This window comes from Odontesthes bonariensis, chromosome 22 (assembly GCF_027942865.1).
Source record: "Odontesthes bonariensis isolate fOdoBon6 chromosome 22, fOdoBon6.hap1, whole genome shotgun sequence".
In the NCBI taxonomy this organism is placed as follows: Eukaryota; Metazoa; Chordata; class Actinopteri; order Atheriniformes; family Atherinopsidae; genus Odontesthes; species Odontesthes bonariensis.
The window spans coordinates 2,259,511-2,280,313 of record NC_134527.1 but is presented as its reverse complement, the minus strand read 5'-3'; the positions used below and the strand labels follow the sequence as shown (position 1 = coordinate 2,280,313).

The 20,803-nt window shown below is 39.8% G+C and overlaps 1 protein-coding gene across 1 annotated transcript in view; it reads right to left on the bottom strand.

Annotated features, from left to right (window-relative positions):
* The window catches only part of dcc (DCC netrin 1 receptor), a 368,701-nt gene that overhangs the window by 79,293 nt on the left and 268,605 nt on the right, over window positions 1–20,803 (bottom strand). The window contains exons 20-22 of the mRNA XM_075455474.1: window positions 18,704–18,898; window positions 17,857–17,889; window positions 5,801–5,866 (exon numbers count right to left, since the gene is read on the bottom strand). Of these exons, the coding sequence (XP_075311589.1) occupies window positions 5,801–5,866; window positions 17,857–17,889; window positions 18,704–18,898 (294 nt within the window). The remainder of the gene's footprint in view (window positions 1–5,800; window positions 5,867–17,856; window positions 17,890–18,703; window positions 18,899–20,803) is intronic.

Genomic DNA, 20,803 nt, shown 5'->3' with positions numbered 1-20,803 from the left:
GTGTCTTAAAAGGAAAGAAACCTGAGCCACACCAAAAGACTGCCGAGACGCCCTTCAGCAAAGCACCGAAGTGCCACAGACACGCTGTGTGGAATTCAACACGGTCTTTCTGCAGCTCGTTCATTTCAAAGCCACGACAGCAGCAACAAATCAACAGAAAGGTGACAAGAAGCTCAGAAATCCAGCAGGGAAACAAAGCTGAGCGGCTAGAATAACCTGAAACAAAGCCGGAGAAATCCTGGGTGATTTCCAGAAGTTTCATTTTATTCGTGGCATTTATTCTTTGTAGACTTGGACTCAAAGTTGTGAGGCGCTGTCGGGCCTTTTCAAAGACGAGACCGGATACTGGGGAGGAAAAACAGCAAAACTCACAGACACAACCCTTAAATATACCCTGAAAACAGACTCAGGGGTCTGCTGCAGACAAATATATATTTTAACCAACATTAACGTAATAAAAATCACACAGAAATGTTTCCATGTCAAAATATCTACGATTAAAAATGTTTCCAACTGGTTTAATTAAAATATAACCTGCATATGCAGCACTATTAGAGCTGTGACTGTTCAGCATGTGGAAAACAGTTGAGCTTTTGGTAGAAATGTCTCAAAAACTGGAGGATTTGTCTACACTTTGGATGGTACCAATGTTCGCCAATCATTTTGTGTCGTGCCTGGTTCTTATTCAAAATGATGACGTCGTATATTGTGGTGGTTTATGGGCACAGCTCCAACGTTTAAGCGGTGCTGAAAGGCTGGTTAGGAATGTTTGCCAAACTAAGACGGAGACTAATGCACCAGCTGAAGCATCAATCTCACTATGATCACTGAAAGAAAACCGATTAGCACGTTAGCATTTAGCTCAATGTTGACTATGTGCCAAGAACAGCCTCTGAGCTGCATGTACGGCTGCAAAAATATGAAAACATGCGAAATATTTAGTGATGAACCGATAAAAATGTATAAAGTAAATCATTGCTTTCATGTGTGGTTCTGTTGTAAGATTCAGAGAGACGATGAATGCCTTTTTAATTGGGTTAATATGAGGGGAAGATTCCCACTCCTGAGGAAAAAACAGGAACACGAAGAAGCTTCGAGCACAGAAGTAACGCCTCACCCAAAGCTCGGCCCCTTTAAAGGATTTAAAGCATCCAAAGGTCACAGCACAGCGGCTGACGGACGCCATAAAGAGTCCTCGGTGAATCTTCTATGGACCTCGTTTTTCAAACGAGAGGAAACCTTTTGTGACATAAGCAACGACCGCGTGTGAGATGAAATACTGCGGAGCTGATGAATGAGGTTTCCACCTTGTTGACCTGCCGTAAAGCCGGAGGAGGGCGGGGGTCAGAGCAGATGGATTTATGGCGGCAGAGTTTATGCTGCTGCGCAGGATCCCTGACCTCTGACCTCTAGGAAAGAAGAGGAACTCTGCAGCTCGCGTCCATGCAGGAATAAGAAAGGGCTGCGATGATCATGGCCGTGATTTTATGTCTTCAGCCACGGGTTTTACATTTGTTGGGGTGCAACTAATATAATCTATAGACACTGATTTTAGCAAAGGTCACTCTATTGATCTGCATCTGCAACACACGCCTGACTTCATCCATCCCACCCACTGCTGCTGCTCCAGCCTCCGGCCGAGAAACTGAGAGACAGCTTCATCCAGCAGGCTGTCAGGATGCTGAAGCTCTGCCCCCCATCCTTCTCAGAGCCCTTTTATACTCTACTTCCTGTTTCTGTTTGCAGCAGGGATAAGAGGGAAACGCTATTTCAGTTCTCTGTATGTGATGACTTACTTATGCTGCAATATGTGCAATACAGTCATACAACAATCGGATTGCACTGGAATTTTTTAATTTAACTTTTACTATTTTTATTCTCTTGTATATTATTTAGATGTCTTCTTACTGTGTGCCTTATGTCTTTTGTGTATCCAAAGCCAAGAGCTCCTGAACTAAATTTCATTATGCCTGCATAGTGACAATGAAGATTCTTGATTCTTCTTCTCCTGTACATATGGCAGCATTAGCTGCTTTCAGACAGAGCGGTTCTGATAACTGCCTTTCCCCAGGGGAACTGTTTCAGTCTGCATTCCCACATGAGTCGGACCTTGATGGGGACTGATGCGATGCAGCCGTCTGCGACAGCGACGTGTTACTTTAGCGCCACATTCAACAACAAAACAGAACAAAACAAAACCCGGTGAAAGTAAGGAGAGAAGAAGAAAACACCACCAAGAAGCTAACATGGAGAGCGGGGAGGCCACCGTGTTCATGGTCTGCATGATGGTGATATTAATCATGGACGATCACATGGGGCGTCTAACATGGAGGCTGGAAGAGCTCACAGAGAGAGTCAGGAGACGCAGGATGGAGCGCAGGCCGTACTTCTTGGTTTCATGAAGGAAGGAGAGCAGAGCGCCGCAGACAAAGGAGACCACGTGGAGGTTTAACTTATTAAACACGCCAAGGTTGTGTCCGTGTCGTATGAGGAAACATTTCAGCCTGACAACATGCCAAGGGGCGGAGCTACCGACCACCAAGGGGCGGGGCTACCGACCACCAAGGGGCGGAGCTACCAAACACCTCCGTCAGATGTGTTCCTATGGAAACCAGAACAGACCCAGCTAAGGAGGAGGAGCTGAAATGGTTCCAGGAACTGAGGGTCGTGGTCCCCAGTTCCTGTATGTGCGAATGAGGGGAAAAAACGGCCCCATTCCTGAAAAGGTTCTAGGAACTGCAGAAGGTTCCTACAGTGGGAATATGGCTATTGATAACACTGTTGACTTGACTTGATACATTTATGTGAGAATGGACTCGCATGACATCAGTGGTTATTTTTGCATGGAAACCAACAATAACATCGCTGCTCCCTGAGCATTAGTCTTTGAATCGTATGAAAGCTGCGTTTGGTGTTAGCAACATTAGCATTAGTCTTTGAATCGTATCAAAGCTGCGTTTGGTGTTAGCAACATTAGCATTAGTCTTTGAATCGTATCAAAGCTGCGTTTGGTGTTAGCAACATTAGCATTAGTCTTTGAATCGTACTAAAGGTGCGTTTGGTGTTAGCAACATTAGCATTAGTCTTTGAATTGTATTAAAGCTGCATTTGGTGTTAGCAACATTAGCATTAGTCTTTGAATCGTATGAAAGCTGCATTTGGTGTTAGCAACATTAGCATTAGTCTTTGAATCGTATGAAAGCTGCGTTTAGTGTTAGCAACATTAGCATTAGTCTTTGAATCGTATGAAAGCTGCGTTTGGTGTTAGCAACATTAGCATTAGTCTTTGAATCGTATGAAAGCTGCGTTTAGTGTTAGCAACATTAGCATTAGTCTTTGAATCGTATGAAAGCTGCATTTGGTGTTAGCAACATTAGCATTAGTCTTTGAATGGTATCAAAGCTGCGTTTGGTGTTAGCAACATTAGCACTAGTTTTTGAAACGTATGAAAGCTGCGTTTAGTGTTAGCAACATTAGCATTAGTATTTGAATCATATTAAAGCTGTATTTGGTGTTAGCAACATTAGCACTAGTATTTGAATGGTATGAAAGCAGCATTTGGTGTTAGCAACATTAGCATTAGTCTTTGAATCGTATTAAAGCTGCGTTTGGTGTTGGCAACATTAGCACTAGTATTTGAATGGTATGAAAGCAGCATTTGGTGTTAGCAACATTAGCATTAGTCTTTGAATCGTATTAAAGCTGCGTTTGGTGTTGGCAACATTAGCACTAGTATTTGAATTGTATGAAAGCTGCGTTTGGTGTTAGCAACATTAGCATTAGTATTTCAATCATATTAAAGCTGTATTTGGTGTTGGCAACATTAGCACTAGTCTTTGAATTGTATGAAAGCTGCGTTTGGTGTTAGCAACATTAGCATTAGCATGAGTTATCTCATTGGCAACGTAAGGGTGATGTCTGAGATTTCCCAGCTGCAGCGTTAGCAGTTTTTAAGAGCTGGACTTTAATAAAAAGAAAATGTTTCAGTATAAATTCCGTTTTAATCTCTCCATCATATAAAATTTGACATCAATAGTTATTAATAAGCATTATCTTACTTAAAGATCCTATTTTTCTCCTGAACCTGTCAAATTATTTTAATGATATGAGCTGCAGATTTACACTATATATGCAGTCATGTCATCATAGTCCTTCTTTTTCACTATGAAGGCAGATATTTTCCCTCTTTGTGTGAGCAGTGATTGATGGTGAGATATATTAAATATAATTCAATTTTCCTGCTTGGAGCCACATGACAGTGAGCAGGAAGCATTGCCAGCGGAGTGTGAATCAGCAACAAGGCAGAACAGCTTATTAAAGAAAGTTCGGACATGACTGAGCACGGCGATTAGAGAAAACAAGAGATGGTCTGTAATGATGCTACAGAAACACCTCAGCTAACCAGGAGGCTTCGGCTCATCGTTGAGCCAAACGATGAATTTATGACAACTTCTGCTTCCCAACAGCTTGACTTAGAGAACAGAATGAGGACAGGCAACGTTCGCCTGCGATTGTCCGAATTGGAATACTAAGTCTCCCAAAAGACTAATTTCAAAGATTTATGTTTCACTTCTTTATTTTGATTCTTCCAGCTTTGACTGGGACAAGATCTATAGCGGGGTTTTCCCGAAATGTACCTTTAAATTGTTTTTTTAGATCCTATTACACACCCGTTCGCCTCCAGAGAATGTTTCCTGGTACCTCTAACCTTTGTTATAAATGTAAAATACATAAAAGGACATTTATTCGTTTGTTTTGGTCATGTGACCGTATCCAGACTTTCTGGAAGGGGCTAAAATTATTCTGTGACGGCTGGCTTCGGCACCTTGGCTGTGTTCGAAACAGCCTACTTCTCCCACTACTCATACTAACTTTAACTTTTTTTAAGTTCCCGGATGCATACTAGATTCTGTTGGGTATGCATCATGAGGTTACTACTCATACTCAAACTACCCAAGATGCAACGTAACGTGACGTCGCCGATCGTCATTTCCTGTCAAAACGGCAGTTTCAAGCTAGCTACAACGAGGGTAGGTTCACTTCCTGTTTTCAAAACAAAAGCACCAATTGTATCTTAATGGCTGACCGCCAAGCGATTGTGAGGTCTGACTTTTTCCTGGAGAACCATTTTGTGATGCAAATGTATTACTCTGTTGAACGCATATTGTTCTGAGAAGCAAAACGCTTTATTTTTTAAACCCCAGCCAACTAGCCGGACTACCTTCATCAACACCAAAACGAGGCTGGAACTCTGCTCACAGGACGCAGCAGGGGGTAAGAAGATGTTCAGAAATGATGTTGCTGATATGGGATGTCATACAGCTTCATGTCAGAAGAGGCGAACTATCCCTTTAACACAGATTTCTGCTCTTATTCCTCTTGAGAGGTTGACTCATGACCCTAACCATAAATCAGACGAGTTTTGGAGGATCTGGGAACCATCGAATTCCTTCTTACAGAAACTTTAACTGATCATCGGTCCCTGGAAGAGGAGGGCTGACTGCTTTTCACTTTGTTTCATTTTGTCTATTTCAAAAACGCTTCCTTGTCTCCTGTTATCTCCCCGACTTTGTACGTGTGTACATATGTGTATATATTGGTGTATGCATGGATAATATATAATTATATATATGTAGAGATACATATTGCAGCGCTTGTGTTAGTTTGGGGTGGGAATTTTCTTTTTGTTGTTGTTGTTTTTTTTGTATGTTTTGTTTTTCTAATGTCTGTACACTTACAACTAATAAACCAATAAAAAGAGTATAAAAAAAAAGAGAGAACAGAAGGAGGGTGGTGTTACCGTTGATGCTGCTCCTGTCGATCAGGTTGGTGTCAGACGGCCAGTAGGCGTGTTCTCCTCCTCGACCTGGAAGATGGGAAAGGAAAAAGAAGAGAAAATTACCTCAGAGCAGTTTCAGTCAGAGAGATTGCTTCATTCTGAGGAAATAAACAACTTTGTTAAGGTGTCATACTGTATATCTGTGTGTGTAGTTCCTCATACGATTTAATTTAGTCCAACTCTTCAGGTTCTACACACCTGCCTGATGCTATCACTCAGCTGGATGTTTGGAACGGTGCTTAGAAAGCTTTCTCAGCCTCAGGCAGCTGCAGATAACGCGAGTAAAACTGGAGCTCCGACAGGACCAAGTGAACTCCTGCTGCTGGGTTCCTTCTCTGAGAGACTTTTAAAGCTACGCAACTCATTTTGGATCCAAAAGGACAGCATCAAACTGAGGGTAACCCTGGGTTACCAGATGTTACAAACCATGAAAGAGCACGAGGCTGCGACCAAAACCACCGTCAGTTATGTAGGCTGGGCAACGATTAAATGTTTAATCTAATTAATCACATGATGAATCCAAAAGTAGTGTATAGCTTTTAGCATTTAGTTTTATTTTAAATGTGCTGCCATATGAATGAAAGTGCCATAACATTTGTTGTGCAAACACACTTTTAACATCAGCATCTTTCTGTAGTTTTTATGTAGAAGCCTCGCTCCACTGTCTGTTTCCTTGAATGACTTGCTGCTATCAGTTGTGTGTTTTGCCTTTAAGTGATATTTTAGACTGGAACTACTACGCTGAGAAGACAATTCAACTTGGCAGTGTTTACAGATGACTTTGGTTCTGTCGACTCCGCCGTCTGGAAGAACTTTAAAATGAAAATGGCCGAGTAAAAGTTCCGTACCCTTCTCCATGTTTGGTGGATCCGCCGATTACTTTCTTTTCCTGTTCCACAGCAGACAGCAGCAGACTTTTACAAAATAAAAGCCTGTGAGCAACAGACTTTTACAGAATAAAAGCCTGTGAGCAACAGACTTTTACAAAATAAAAGCCTGTGAGCGACAGACTTTTACAAAATAAAAGCCTGTGAGCAACAGACTTTTACAATAATAAAAGAAATAATAAAACCTGCGTTAATGCGCGATAAAATCTTTGTCGGCGTTAACATCTTTTTTCTTTATTTGATATGGACAGCAATTACATTGGACGTACCAGATGCATTGTTTAAATGTTTTAGCACAAGTGCTAATTCTTAACACTTGTCCATAGGCAGCTTTGAGAGGATAGGACAGTTAAGATATAGGACAATAAAAATAAAAAGGAAAAAAACAGACAGAAATATAAAGAAAAAAAAAACAGGGAAAAAAACAAACAAACAAAAAAAACCAGCAGCAACAACAACAACAACAACAACAACCACAACAACAAAAAATAGCAACAAGACAATGAGGAAATAAGTCAAAGAAATACAAGCAATTCACAATAAGGAATATAAAAAGGCAACAGAGCAAAGGCAGTATGAGCAAGCAGTAACGCGATAATAACGAGTTAACTCGCCCAGCCCTATTAAAAATACAACATATTTCCCCCCCGTGTGTGTTATTCGGTAAATCATTCGACACTTTACTCTTTAAATTAAGATTATAAAAGATGTTTGTAGATGTTAGAAATCCTAAAAGGAAGTGAGCAGCAGGGCAGCAGATTGGAAACTGATGAAAGAGATTTTGAAAAGCTTCGTTCTGTTGCTCCCATCAGGAAACTGAAGCATTTCCAAAGCTACAGATACAGAATTCTCCCACATTTTCTCCATCCCTTACCGCCCAGCAGCTGGGACGAGCTTCAGGCTTTTCAAATATAAAACAGAACTGACCGTTTGTACAGAAACACGTTTAGTTAGAGAGAGAACGTCATGTCTTTGAACACACAAACCTACAGATTCATATAATCCCTGTGAGTCTGAGTATATGCATTTATATGATTGAGTGTATTCATGTGTGAGTGAGGGAACACGTGAGCTCTCACAATGATCTGCAGAAGCAGCCCGACATCCATCTTCCCTTTACTGGGGTGACAGTTCTGTTCTGGACATACAACATACGACTGTCAGTGATGAACAGCCTCGTTTAACACACTGAGGAGGAGCTCAGCTCCCAAACCTGAAGCTCAGGACGCTCACAACCTTCTCTATCCGTTTATTATCCTCAAATACAAAAATCCTGATCAGAAATGCTAACGTGCTAATCCAACCTTAGGTGAGCAATCAAAGCCAGTTATCTGTGTTCTCTGAATGCAGTTTAAGCATCGATCTGTGGATCTTGGTTTGAGCTGAATAAGGAAACTCTAGCTTGATTGTAGATAGATAGATAGATAGATAGATAGATAGATAGATAAGTACTTTATTCATCCCAATTTGGGATATTATTGTGTCGCAACAGCGTACAGTATAAAATATATGTAAAATTAAAGGAAAAACAAGCAAATATAATAGAATAAAGATAGAGAAATAAACATCAGCTATAAACAAATCTACAGTATGAAAAGTAGGGTAAATAATATTAATAGTAATAATAATAAACATCAGTAAACTAAATAAAAACAGATTTGTACATTTAACAATAAGGGTAAAATAATGGATAATTTACATTTTATTGTACTATGATGATATTTGTGCAAATGTTATTAGTGCAAAATGAGCAGTTGTGCAAATTGTCATTGTTATTGTTTTTAGGAGAGACTTCCAGCCTATTGAGCTTGAAAGGAGCTGGACGGGAACCAATGAGATTAGAACAATCCTGCAGACCGAAGCCATCCTCCAATGACAACAGCGTTCCTTCAGGCAGCAAAATAACCAGCTAAAAACCTTCAGGAACATGCTGTAAGACTCCCGGCTTTGACCTCGCCCGGAGCACCGCAGGTCCCAGGAGTCCAACCTGTGTTTAGGTGGCCCAGGGCCAAGCTGCACATTATTCAGCGGGTGGTCTTAATGTTGTGGCTGATAGACGTACAGCCTGCAGTTCTGCATTTAATAATGTTGTTCTGCTAAAAAAAAAAAAAGGATCCACAGAGCCCACAGAGTAGGACCACCCTGCCTGGAATTATGCTGCTCCATCATTTAACTGGTTTAAGAATATAATACATGTATTTTTAAATGTTTTATGCTGGGGTTTAGCTGTGGTTCTGATGCTCCATGTTGTTTTTGGTTGGTGATTTCTTCTCTTTTTATTCCAGCTGTGCACAACTGAGTTTATTCACTCCAGATCCAGTTAGAGGAAACAGCCTGATGTTGTTGCTGTTGGGTACAACGACGGCTCGACATGTTCAGGCCTCTGATGGTGCCCTGCACCTGGTGTCAGCCTGTTAAAGGCACATATGAGGTGGAACTCTCATCAATCAGACCTGTTCAAACACAACCTCAAACACCTCGGCGCCACTTCGGGGGTCTGTGCCCACCTTGTCCAAGTCGGTGTGAATTTAACACCGATGACTAACAGCATCACACACTGAGACAAGTTTTCTGAAATGCAATTATCTTAGACATGCAAACAAGGTTTTTGGCTACTGAAAAAATACTCACCAAGGTGAGGATTTGCACTGAATCTCAAAGGCAGAGGCGTCAGAGGGAAGCAAAGAACACTCTTACTACACTCAGTGGGGTCACATGGCCCTGAAAGGATCGGATTATTGGCTAAATTACAATAAGACTGAGTTATTAAGTGCATGTAGACACCTTAATCTGACTAAGAACTGGATCGGATGGGATTCAGACCCCGAGATAACTGGGTTGAAAGTCACTCTAAACCTGCTTGTAGACGCTGAAGCACGTGGTGAATCAGACTTTGCGTTCTGCGCATGCTCCAGATGTTTTCCCGGGGTCGTGACCCGGAAGTCAAAGGAGACGATATTCCTGTTGTTGTCGCCGTCAGAAAGAAACAAACAACGCGACGGAGAATGCTCCGTTGGGCATCGAGTTTGTAGCCTGGGTGCCAGCCGAACTTAGCCCCGCCCATAAAATATTTGGTCGGGAAGTTCGGTCTGGCTCTGCTCAGTTGGGAAATCATTATGCCCGACCAAGAATTGGTCGGACCAATCAGATTGCCAGGGCGGGCTTTATACGATGATGGACAGATGATCAACAGGGACATTATCGACTACGTCACTAAAGAGCGCTTGGTTTGAATTAGTTTGAAACAAACATGGCTGCCGCTGGAGAGCTAGGGTGTGTAGATTCTGCCATCGAGTCTGTTCTACAGGATCTCCACATTGCATTCATTTTGAAAGACGAACAGAGGAACGCGATAAAGGTTTTTATCGATAGAAAAGATGTTTTTGCCGTCCTTCCTACAACAAGTGTGTGTCGCTTAATCTACGTCACATACTACGTTGCTCTGATTGGTTGTAGGTCTATCCAATTGAGCGAAGAGGCATTTTTTCTCCTGGTTCAGTTGAAACACGCCCCATACTCAAATCTCTATCGAGCGGTATCAGACTCACATTCTGACTAGAATCGTGAGTATGACGTAGTCAGGGTATTGCGTTTGTGCAACAAGCAGCTCATCACAGAGCAAATGTAGAGGGACGTAGCTTCATCTGGCTCTGCGTTCTCCATCTTTCTCCAATGCCTGAGTTTGTTGTTGTTGTTGGTGGTGAAGAGGTCAACAGGAAGTGGCTCTATTAGCAACAGCTGGAATGGGTACAGCGCCACCTATCATACCGGGGTATGACACGCTTTGTGCCTCTGATCCCATTCAGTCACCGCCAGATATCCAAGGAGAGTTACCCTTGCTCAGCTCATTTTTATTGTAATTTAGCCAATAATCCGATCTTTTCGGTGCCATGTGACCCCACTGACAGAATCGATGCCAGTTTCAACACTTCTGGGGCAGAAATGCTCAGACCAAAAGCTGGTGGCAGCTTTGAGGAACAAGGTGCGTTCTCAATGAAGAAGAAGTTTGTTTCTGTGTGTCGGGACTGAAGAGCAGGAAGCTGAGTTACGAGTTCTTGACATTTGTTTTGTTTTGTGCTGCGTGGAAGAGTTTTAAATGTTGTCTGAAAATAAGCCAAGAAAGCTCTTAATGAACCACTTTTTTACGACGGCTTTCGGGAAATTAAAAATCCGAGTTCACGTCTCAAATCAAGCCGATTCTGTAAACTGAATCAGGAGTCCGATGGACCGAGGACTTCTCCATCGGGGTCCCTTTAATGGGTAAAGTACTGTTACTGTAACTGGAGCTTAAATCCATGAGGGTCCAACAGAAATTATCCAAATAATACAATAATTTAAGGAAACTGAGTGTAAGGCGGTCTGGATGGAAGTCACCTCGGGAGCATAAAATCGTTGAATGTTGTTTAAAAAAGTTTAACATCTCTCTTCGGGAGGCTCAAACTCAAACCTTCGACTCCAATTCAATCGTTCCCTATTCATCTGAACACTTTAGTCAAAATGCCTTGAAATAAAAGTGAGTCCATTTGTGCCACAATGCAGTGCAACATCACTCTAACACGGACCAACACATCTGGAATAGATTACATGGTGCACCTGGGGAAAGTTGAGACCAAAGGCTATTTAGCAATATCAACATCTGGAGTTTTCGGACAGGATATCACAGGAGCCCCCCCCTCTCATCTGGAGGTGTGCCCATGGAGGAAGCTGGTACCACTTCCTCTGAGAGCCAAGCCGATCCTATCACTCACTGCCAACTTTATTTTCATTTTAATCCAAAAGCAATCCGAGACTTGACAAATGTCCAGTTAATAACCAGAAAATTGGCTCCGCATTTTTGCTGATGACGCACCGCTTTTTGATTCGGGTCCAGCTTCCAGGAGTCCGCTTTCTGAGAATGTGTTTCAGGATGAAATTAACACTCGTTGCATTTTAGATTCAGAGGCCTGAAAAAAACATTAAACATCAAACTTGATGCGGCTGAGCTGCTGTGAGAGTTCACGGTTGAGTGAATTAAATAGAAGTTTGGTGCTCCCTCTGCTCGCTGCTCTCTGAGATGGATGAAAAGAAGCAAAGAATGGAGCGTTAATCACGTCTGACTTCTTTTGATAAGCTCAAACGGGGTAAACAGCTCTCTTCCACTCTCTCTCCTTTTATTTGTGCCTCTCAGAAGTCAAATTATTTTGTCACTTCATTAGCAAACAGCTTTGCTTCGGTTAAATGAGATGGGGTCGCTAGCATAAAGTGAAGAATAGATTCTCTTGGGAAGAAGTCATTTGTTTCTTCTGTGTCTGCTGATTTGCTTAAATGATTTCTCATTGGGGCACATCTATTTGTTCTTAATGATGCTAAGATTTCCCTTCGAGGCGCAGATAGTTTGAGAAAGGTGAAAAGAAGCAGTTTAGTTATTTAGTCGGGCTGCTGATCGGTTCAGCGAGCAGCTGAGCAAACACCCGTGTGATGGAAACTGGGCTGAAGGCGAAACTCTCGATGCTCATCATTTACGTCAGAAATTGAGTTTGTTTGTGACATAACTCTGAAAACACAGTCATGGAAATAAAAGTTTGGATTGAATATCATGTGATGATTTTTGCTATTTATAGGAACTGTTTTAAATCAGCATCAGTTTATTCTTTTCAGGTTTTCAGCTGCAGGGATGTTAAAAAGTAATCTAATTAATCACATGATTTCCCTGATTAATCACGATTAATCGCATTTGTACGCAGAATCCAAAAATGAATCCAAAAGTAGCGTATAGCTTTTAGCATTTAGCTTTATTTTAAATGTGCTGCCATATGAATGAAAGTGCCATAACATTTGTTGTGCAAACACACTTTTAACATCAGCATCTTTCTGTAGTTTTTATGTAGAAGCCTCGCTCCACTGTCTGTTTCCTTGAATGACTTGCTGCTATCAGTTGTGTGTTTTGCCTTTAAGTGATATTTTAGACTGGAACTACTACGCTGAGAAGACAATTCAACTTGGCAGTGTTTACAGATGACTTTTGTTCTTTCGACTCCGCCGTCTGGAAGAACTTTAAAATGAAAATGGCCGAGTAAAAGTTCCGTTCCCTTCTCCATGTTTGGTGGATCCGCCGATTACTTTCTTTTCCTGTTCCACAGCAGACAGCAGCAGACTTTTACAAAATAAAAGCCTGTGAGCAACAGACTTTTACAAAATAAAAGCCTGTGAGCAACAGACTTTTACAAAATAAAAGCCTGTGAGCAACAGACTCTTACAAAATAAAAGCCTGTGAGCAACAGACTCTTACAAAATAAAAGCCTGTGAGCAACAGACTTTTATTATTGTGAAATAAATAATAAAACCTGCGCGATTTTATATTTAAAAGCGATTAAATATTTGTCAATGTTAAATAATGAACGAGTTAACACGATAATAATGAGTTAACTCGCCCAGCCCTAGTTAAAAAGATTGAGCGCATCATCTTTCACTTCTAAAGCCTGGTTTATAGTCGGTAACGCAAGACCCTTGCGTGCTTGCGTGTGTCACCTCAATTTTCTAAACTTCACGCAAGACGCAAGACGCGAGCACAAGCCACTATCTACATCACATCCGGTGGCGTGTTCATCTTCCGGTTTCATCCCCTAATAAAAGACCGCTGTTTTCAAAAGCCAAGGTAGAAAGCGAAGAAGAAGAAGAAGAAGCATGAATCCCATAGATGAATCCAGTCGAAGAGAGACTTGCCGAAGAGGTGCTGGCGGTGAATTTCCTTTCATCATAGTAGGCTTGTCATTGAAAAAACCCGCTGCTCCACCTACTGTCCTGGCGGTGAATCGCCACGCAGCACACGCAACCGCCGACAAAGCAAAATGAAGCATAAACGTCTCGAGCCATTAACACAAGCACAAGAAGCAAGCGCAAGGGCAGTTAAAAGAAGTATACTCAGCCTTAAGGTTTTACTAAATAAAATAATCCGGTCCTTAACAGGTCTTAGAGAGAAGAATCTTTCTCCTGCAGCCCTTCCAAACAAGCCATACTTGTTCAGTCTGTTTCTAACTGTGCTGTCATGACCTTTAACCTTTAACATGCTAACTGAGGCCTGCAGAGTCTGAGATGTAGCTCTTGGGTTTCTGACCTTGGGGTGACCTTGCTGCCACTGCTGGAAACACTGGCAGCTATCTAGAAGAATTCTCCACTCGTCAACAATCCTTTTCACTGTAGAACGACCGACTCCAAATTGTTTGGAAATGACCTCACAGCTTATATTATTGCTTATACACAGCTTATAATATTGACATCTCAGTCCTTAACACACACCTGAGTGTTTCCAGATGAGAAAATTGCCAAAACGTCTGCTTTTTGTCAAGGTGCTCACACTCACTGATGATGAGTTCATCAAGTTAATTGGTTAGGAGCACTTTGTTGGTGCTTAGCCTCTTAATTCTTCTGAAAGAGCGCTGCTCCCACGCGCTGCTTCTGCCTTTGGTGAAACACGACATGTTAAGATCCTGAAAGAACCAAATGATTCTTTTTATATCCAGATGAATGCATCTTAGAAATGTAAAAGGACAAGCAACGAAAGGCATTTCAATTTAGGCTAAAATACTGGGGCTGGAGTTGCTGAACCCTTAAAGGGACAGTTCGCGTCTTCTGACATGAAGCTGTGTAACATCCCATATCAGCAGCATCATTTCTGAACATCTTCTTACCCCCTGCTGCGTCCTGTGAGCAGAGTTCCAGCCTCGTTTTGGTGTTGATGAAGGTAGTCCGGCTAGTTGGCTGGGGTTTAAAAAATAAAGCGCTTTGCTTCTCAGAACAATATGCGTTCAACAGAGTAATACATTTGCATCACAAAATGGTTCTCCAGGAAAAAGTCAGACCTCACAATGGCTTGGCCCTATTTTCTCTCCCTTCGTATCACTGCGAGAACGATTCTGTGATGCAAATGAATTACTCTTTTGAACTCTTTTTTTTTTTTTATTTAAATTTATTTTTAATTTTTTTATTTATTTTGTCATTTATTATTATTATTAGTTAGGAGTAGTATTTTTTATCAGAATTGGTATTGTTATTGTTGTTGTTAATATACAATCATTGTAAATGTTAATTATTTTTTGAGGAACTTGACTAATTTGAATTTCCCCCATTGGGGGATGAATAAAGTATTTTTCTACTCTATTCTATATTGTTCTGAGAAGCAAAACGCTTTATTTTTTAAACCCCAGCCAACTAGCCGGACTACCTTCATCAACACCAAAACGAGGCTGGAACTCTGCTCACAGGACGCAGCAGGGAGTAAGAAGATGTTCAGAAATGATGTTGCTGATATGGGATGTTACACAGCTTCATGTCAGAAGAGGCGAACTGTCCCTTTAACACTTTAACCCTTTCTGTCAACACGGAGGCAGAGTGGAACCTGCTGTTAGATGATTATAACAACTAGGGCTGCAACTAACGACTATTTTAATGGTCGACTAATTGGATAATTATTCATTTTTTCTTAAATTTAGCATCAAGTTGCTTTAATTATGTGATTATAATGATGATAAACACAAGAAAGATGGGTACTTCAATGAAAAATGCATCTTTTATTAAACTTTGCAAAAACAAAAACGTATCGGCTTGAATGTTACTTGAATGTCACAGAGGCGAGTCGGACTCCGTTTGGTTCAGCTGCCCGACGCGCTTTCTCTTTAAATATTTCGTGCATCACCGAGGTGAAAGTAACCTTTTTATTAGCCGTATCCAGGCTAAAAAGCTCCCAAACTTTAGAAGTTTTTGGAACGCACAGCTCATGTGTTGGACGCCGCCATTTCTGTGCACGTTATTGTCCATGTGCGACTCTGGGCAGAGATTGTAATTAAGTGGGATGCCTCACTCTGTTGGAAAAAACACGTCTGGCGACAATAGTCGACAATGGCGTTCGAATCGTTGCAGCTCTAATTACAACACAGAATTATTCCATAACTGACACAGATGTCCTGTCAGAGCAACGGGAAAGAGGGAAAACATCCAAGTTTGCTCTGCCAGCCTTCACAGCATTACAGTGGATCAACAAAGTGCACTGGATGGATTACAATCTGATTAGTTAGGCTGAACTGTAATCATTGTGAGGCTTTATTTGGGCTTTAGCACTAAATGTTGCTCAGTCTGTCCTTATGATTACACACTCATGAGCTCACCAGGATTTTCCACATCAGTACGATGGCGGATCGTCAAATATTGTGCAAAGTCTTGCTTGACATACATTGACTGTGTTCGAAACTGCATACTTCTCCTACTACTCATACTGACTTTTTTCCCGGATGCATACTAGTCTCTCCGAAATGTTGGGTATGCATCATGAGGTTACTACTCATACTCAAACTACCCAAGATGCAACGTAACGTGACGTCACCGATCGTCATTTCCTGTCAAAATGGCAGTAGTATGTAGTATGAAGTATGTAGTATGAAGTATGTAGTATGTAGTATGCAGTATGTAGTATGTAGTATGCAGTATGCAGTATGTAGTATGTAGTATGTAGTATGTAGTATGAATTATGTAGTATGAATTATGTAGTATGAAGTATGTAGTATGTAGTATGTATGAAGTATGTAGTATGTAGTATGAAGTATGTAGTATGTAGTATGTAGTATGAAGTATGTAGTATGTAGTATGAAGTATGAAGTATGTAGTATGTAGTATGTAGTATGAAGTATGTAGTATGAATTATATAGTATGAAGTATGTAGTATGTAGTATGTATGAAGTATGTAGTATGTAGTATGTAGTATGTAGTATGAAGTATGTAGTATGTAGTATGTAGTATGAAGTATGTAGTATGAATTATGTAGTATGAAGTATGTAGTATGTAGTATGAAGTATGTAGTATGTATGAAGTATGTAGTATGTAGTATGTAGTATGAAGTATGTAGTATGAAGTATGTAGTATGTAGTATGTAGTATGTAGTATGAAGTATGTAGTATGTAGTATGAAGTATGTATGAAGTATGTAGTATGTATGTAGTATGTAGTATGTAGTATGAAGTATGTGGTATGTGGTATGAAGTATGTAGTATGTAGTATGTAGTATGTAGTATGAAGTATGTAGTATGTAGTATGAAGTATGTAGTATGTATGAAGTATGTAGTATGTATGAAGTATGTAGTATGTAGTATGTAGTATGTAGTATGAAGTATGTAGTATGAAGTATGTAGTATGTAGTATGAAGTATGTAGTATGTAGTATGTAGTATGAAGTATGTAGTATGTAGTATGAATTATGTAGTATGTAGTATGCAGAATGGTAGTATGTAGTATGTAGTTTGAAGTATGTAGTATGAAGTATGTAGTATGTAGTATGTAGTATGCAGACTGGTAGTATGTAGTATGTAGTTTGAAGTATGTAGTTTGAAGTATGTAGTATGTAGTATGTAGTATGCAGACTGGTAGTATGTAGTATGTAGTTTGAAGTATGCAGTATGTAGTATGTAGTATGTAGTATGTAGTATGAAGTATGTAGTATGTAGTATGTAGTATGTAGTATGTAGTATGCAGTATGTAGTATGAAGTATGTAGTATGTAGTATGTAGTATGTAGTATGCGGTTTCGAACACAGCCATTGTCTTAGATTTACTCATCTATTTATCATTTTTTATTGTGATTTATCTATGTATTTTTAAAAAAAGTTATATTTTTATTTTTTTTTACTTCTGTTCCTGTATGTCTGTGTTCTATTGTGAAAAAAAATTAATAAACAAAGTTTTAAAATAAATATATATATCGTGCAAAGTCTGGACGGAGTTGTGGTTATTTACCTTTGATCTTTTAGTGTTTTATTCAGTGAAAAGTCCTGCTGCTTTACTTACTGAATACATGATGCAACAGCAGAGTCACCTGATGCATTAAGTCACATTCTCAGTCAAATCCAGAGAGAGAACAGATGATGAAAACTGCTCTGAGGATAAGACATCAACCACTTGAGCAGAATCTGGAGATTAAATCCATATTTAAACTAAACGTGACAAGAAATTCAGCTAAATGTTACCGACTGAGACGGATCTCAGACACGTATCACGATCTGACGTAAAGGCGCGAAACAGGAAGCCAGAGGAAGAATCTTTGAAGTCAGTTTCAACACCAAGTGTGTTCGGGAGGCTTTGAAAATAAATAAATAAATAAATAAAACCCACCTTGATCGTTGGCCATCTTGTCTGGATGTTCCACTGAAGAGCAACAGAAAGAGAAAGTCAGTTTCCGAGGTTTTTAAAGGAAAGAACACATTTAAGGCGAGACACTGCAGGTGAATAGGGTAATATTTTAAAATAATAGATATCACCATGAAACTTCTTCAGTTGATTACTTATACAAGTATGAAAAAAAAATGTATTACAAGTTTTAGAAATTTGTATGTTTAATTCTGCAAATTAGACATTATCTCATTAAATATGCACATATTTGCATATATTTCCAGAAGATAGATCTGAACATATAATAAAGCCAGGTGCAAAATTCTGGTTTCATTTTGTTTACACACAAAATGAAAAGAAAATTACAGAGGGATTTCAGGATATCTGCTTTCATTTCCTAGGAAATCAAAATATACTGCCCATAGCCTAAAAAACATCGATTTTCGCCATATTTTTTTATTATAATGTCACATAAATCAGGCCAGGAATGATTTATCAACAAATCCTTCTGTAAATATCTTCAGAATACTGCTAAGTGTATAACTGGAAAGTTTGGTGTGAGTAGGTGCTCCATAGTCTGAGATATTGATACTGGAAAAATACAAAAAACTGATTTTGAGAAAACGGCATTTAAAGATTTAAATAGGGGGAATTCATTTTGGTAAATTTGGGCGAAACGTACTGCCGCGATTAAACAAAATGTGATGAAATAAACATTTTAATTTATGTTTTGAAAGAACACATATTGAAGGAGTAGACTGGCCCAAAATCTAAAAATTGACCACTGCATGAAAGATCCCTGTTTATACGAGCCGTGTCTCGCCTTAAAGATGCTTATACTCCAACGCACCTTTGGCCGTCCTGAAGAGGATCGACTCTGAGAGGGGGCCGACCCCTTTGGCATTTTTGGCCTGAATCCTGAAGTAATAAACAGTGTCGAGGTTCAGATCCACGACCTGGTGGGTCAGACGGTCCCCGCTGATGGTCTCCATCACCCAGTCGTCGATCGGCATGTTCTTATCCAGCGTGTAGTACAAGATGTAGCCTGTAGGGGGAAACAGGACATTTAACTGAAGGAAAATTACATGTAAATCAAAGTCTTACCAAGTATATTTGTCTCATTTCTAGTCCAAATATCTCATTACACTTAATATAAGACACAACTGTACAATAAGCACTATATCAGCCAGATATAGGGACTAGTAGTAGATCAACCCTCATCTTACTTTGAAGCTCCCAGATCAAGGAAGTGACGTCGAAGCAGCTTTAGCAGCAGAGAAGCTATCAGGCTTGTGTTGATAATAATAAACTCCTGGACTATGTACAAACTTCCAAATGCATCGTTTTGTGAGTACAGACCATATTTGTACTACTGTAGAAGTTTGGTGTCATGGCATGTGATTTTATTGTGGTAATTTTGGAGATACTGCCAGGATCCGTTAGCGCTTGTACGAAGCTATTCGGGATAACTCGGTAACTCAGCTGATGTTCAGCCAATATCGGAAAAACTTCGGGTGGGCTACTTGGCTGGATATCACGATTCAAATTACCCCAGGGTGAATCTACTCCGAACTATCACTTTAATATAAGACACAACTGCCTAACAAGCACCATTTCAGCCAGATATAGGGACTTGTTTTAATACAATACATCTGGAATATCTTGTTAAATGAAAAAGTCTTGAAAACAAATTGTTTTGAGTCACATATGTAAAACAAGCTTTTTTATTTTACATTTGAAGAGGTTTTTAAGCTAATTTCAAGATCACTTTTATCTCAAAAGTCCTAAATATCACATCTTATTTCAAGAAATCTTGACAAGCCGATTTTCACTAGTTCCATTGGCAGATTTTTTTTTGCTTATTTCAAGCAAAAACGTCTTTTATTTGTTGTTTTCTTACTTATTTTTGGAGGGGCATTTTTTCCAGTGAATGATGTAAGTGACCTTGAAATTAGCTTAAAAACTTCTTCAAATGAAAAAAAAAGCTTGTTTCATATGATATGTGACTCAAAACAATTTGTTTCCAAGACTTTTTCATTTAACAAGATATTCCAGATGTATTGTCTTCAAACAAGTCCCTATATCTGGCTGAAATGGTGCTTGTTAGGCAGTTGTGTCTTATATTAAGTGTAATGAGATATTTTGACTAGAAATGAGACAAATATACTTGGTAACACTTTGATTTTTTCCAGTGTGATCTGTGTGTTGTTCTGCGTGTTGTTCTGCGTGTTGTTCTGCGTGTTGTTCTGCGTTTGGCTGGAACGCCTGCAGGGGCTGTTTGATCCGTCCTCCGGGAAGCTGCGAAAGCAGCAGAGCTCGTTAGAGTGGAAGGTTTTACAGCGAAGCTGATCGCCCAGAGCAGGAGAAAAGCAACCATGGAACAAAGAGGGTTACCTGTGTGTGTTTGTTTGGATACTCAGAACAATAACTGAAATCTGGAGCAACGACACTGGAAAAAAATCAAAGTCTTACCAAGTATATTTGTCTCATTTCTAGTCAAAATATCTCATTACACTTAATATAAGACACAACTGCCTAACAAGTACCATTTCAGCCAGATATAGGGACTTGTTTGAAGACAATACATCTGGAATATCTTGTTAAATGAAAAAGTCTTGAAAACAAATTGTTTTGAGTCACATATCATATGAAACAAGCTTTTTTTACATTTGAAGAGGTTTTTAAGCTAATTTCAAGATCACTTTTATCTCAAAAGTCCCAAATATCACATGTTATTTCAAGAAATCTTGACAAGCCGATTTTCACGAGTTCCATTGGCAGATTTTTTTTGCTTATTTCAAGCAAAAACGTTTCATATTTGTTGTTTTTCTTACTTATTTTTGGAGGGGCTTTTTTTCCAGTGGATATTTAGCTTTTTTCTACAGAAAAAGGGATTAATCCCAACAAATAATCCAGTTAATTGGAAATGAAAGGAGCTCCTGGTGTATAT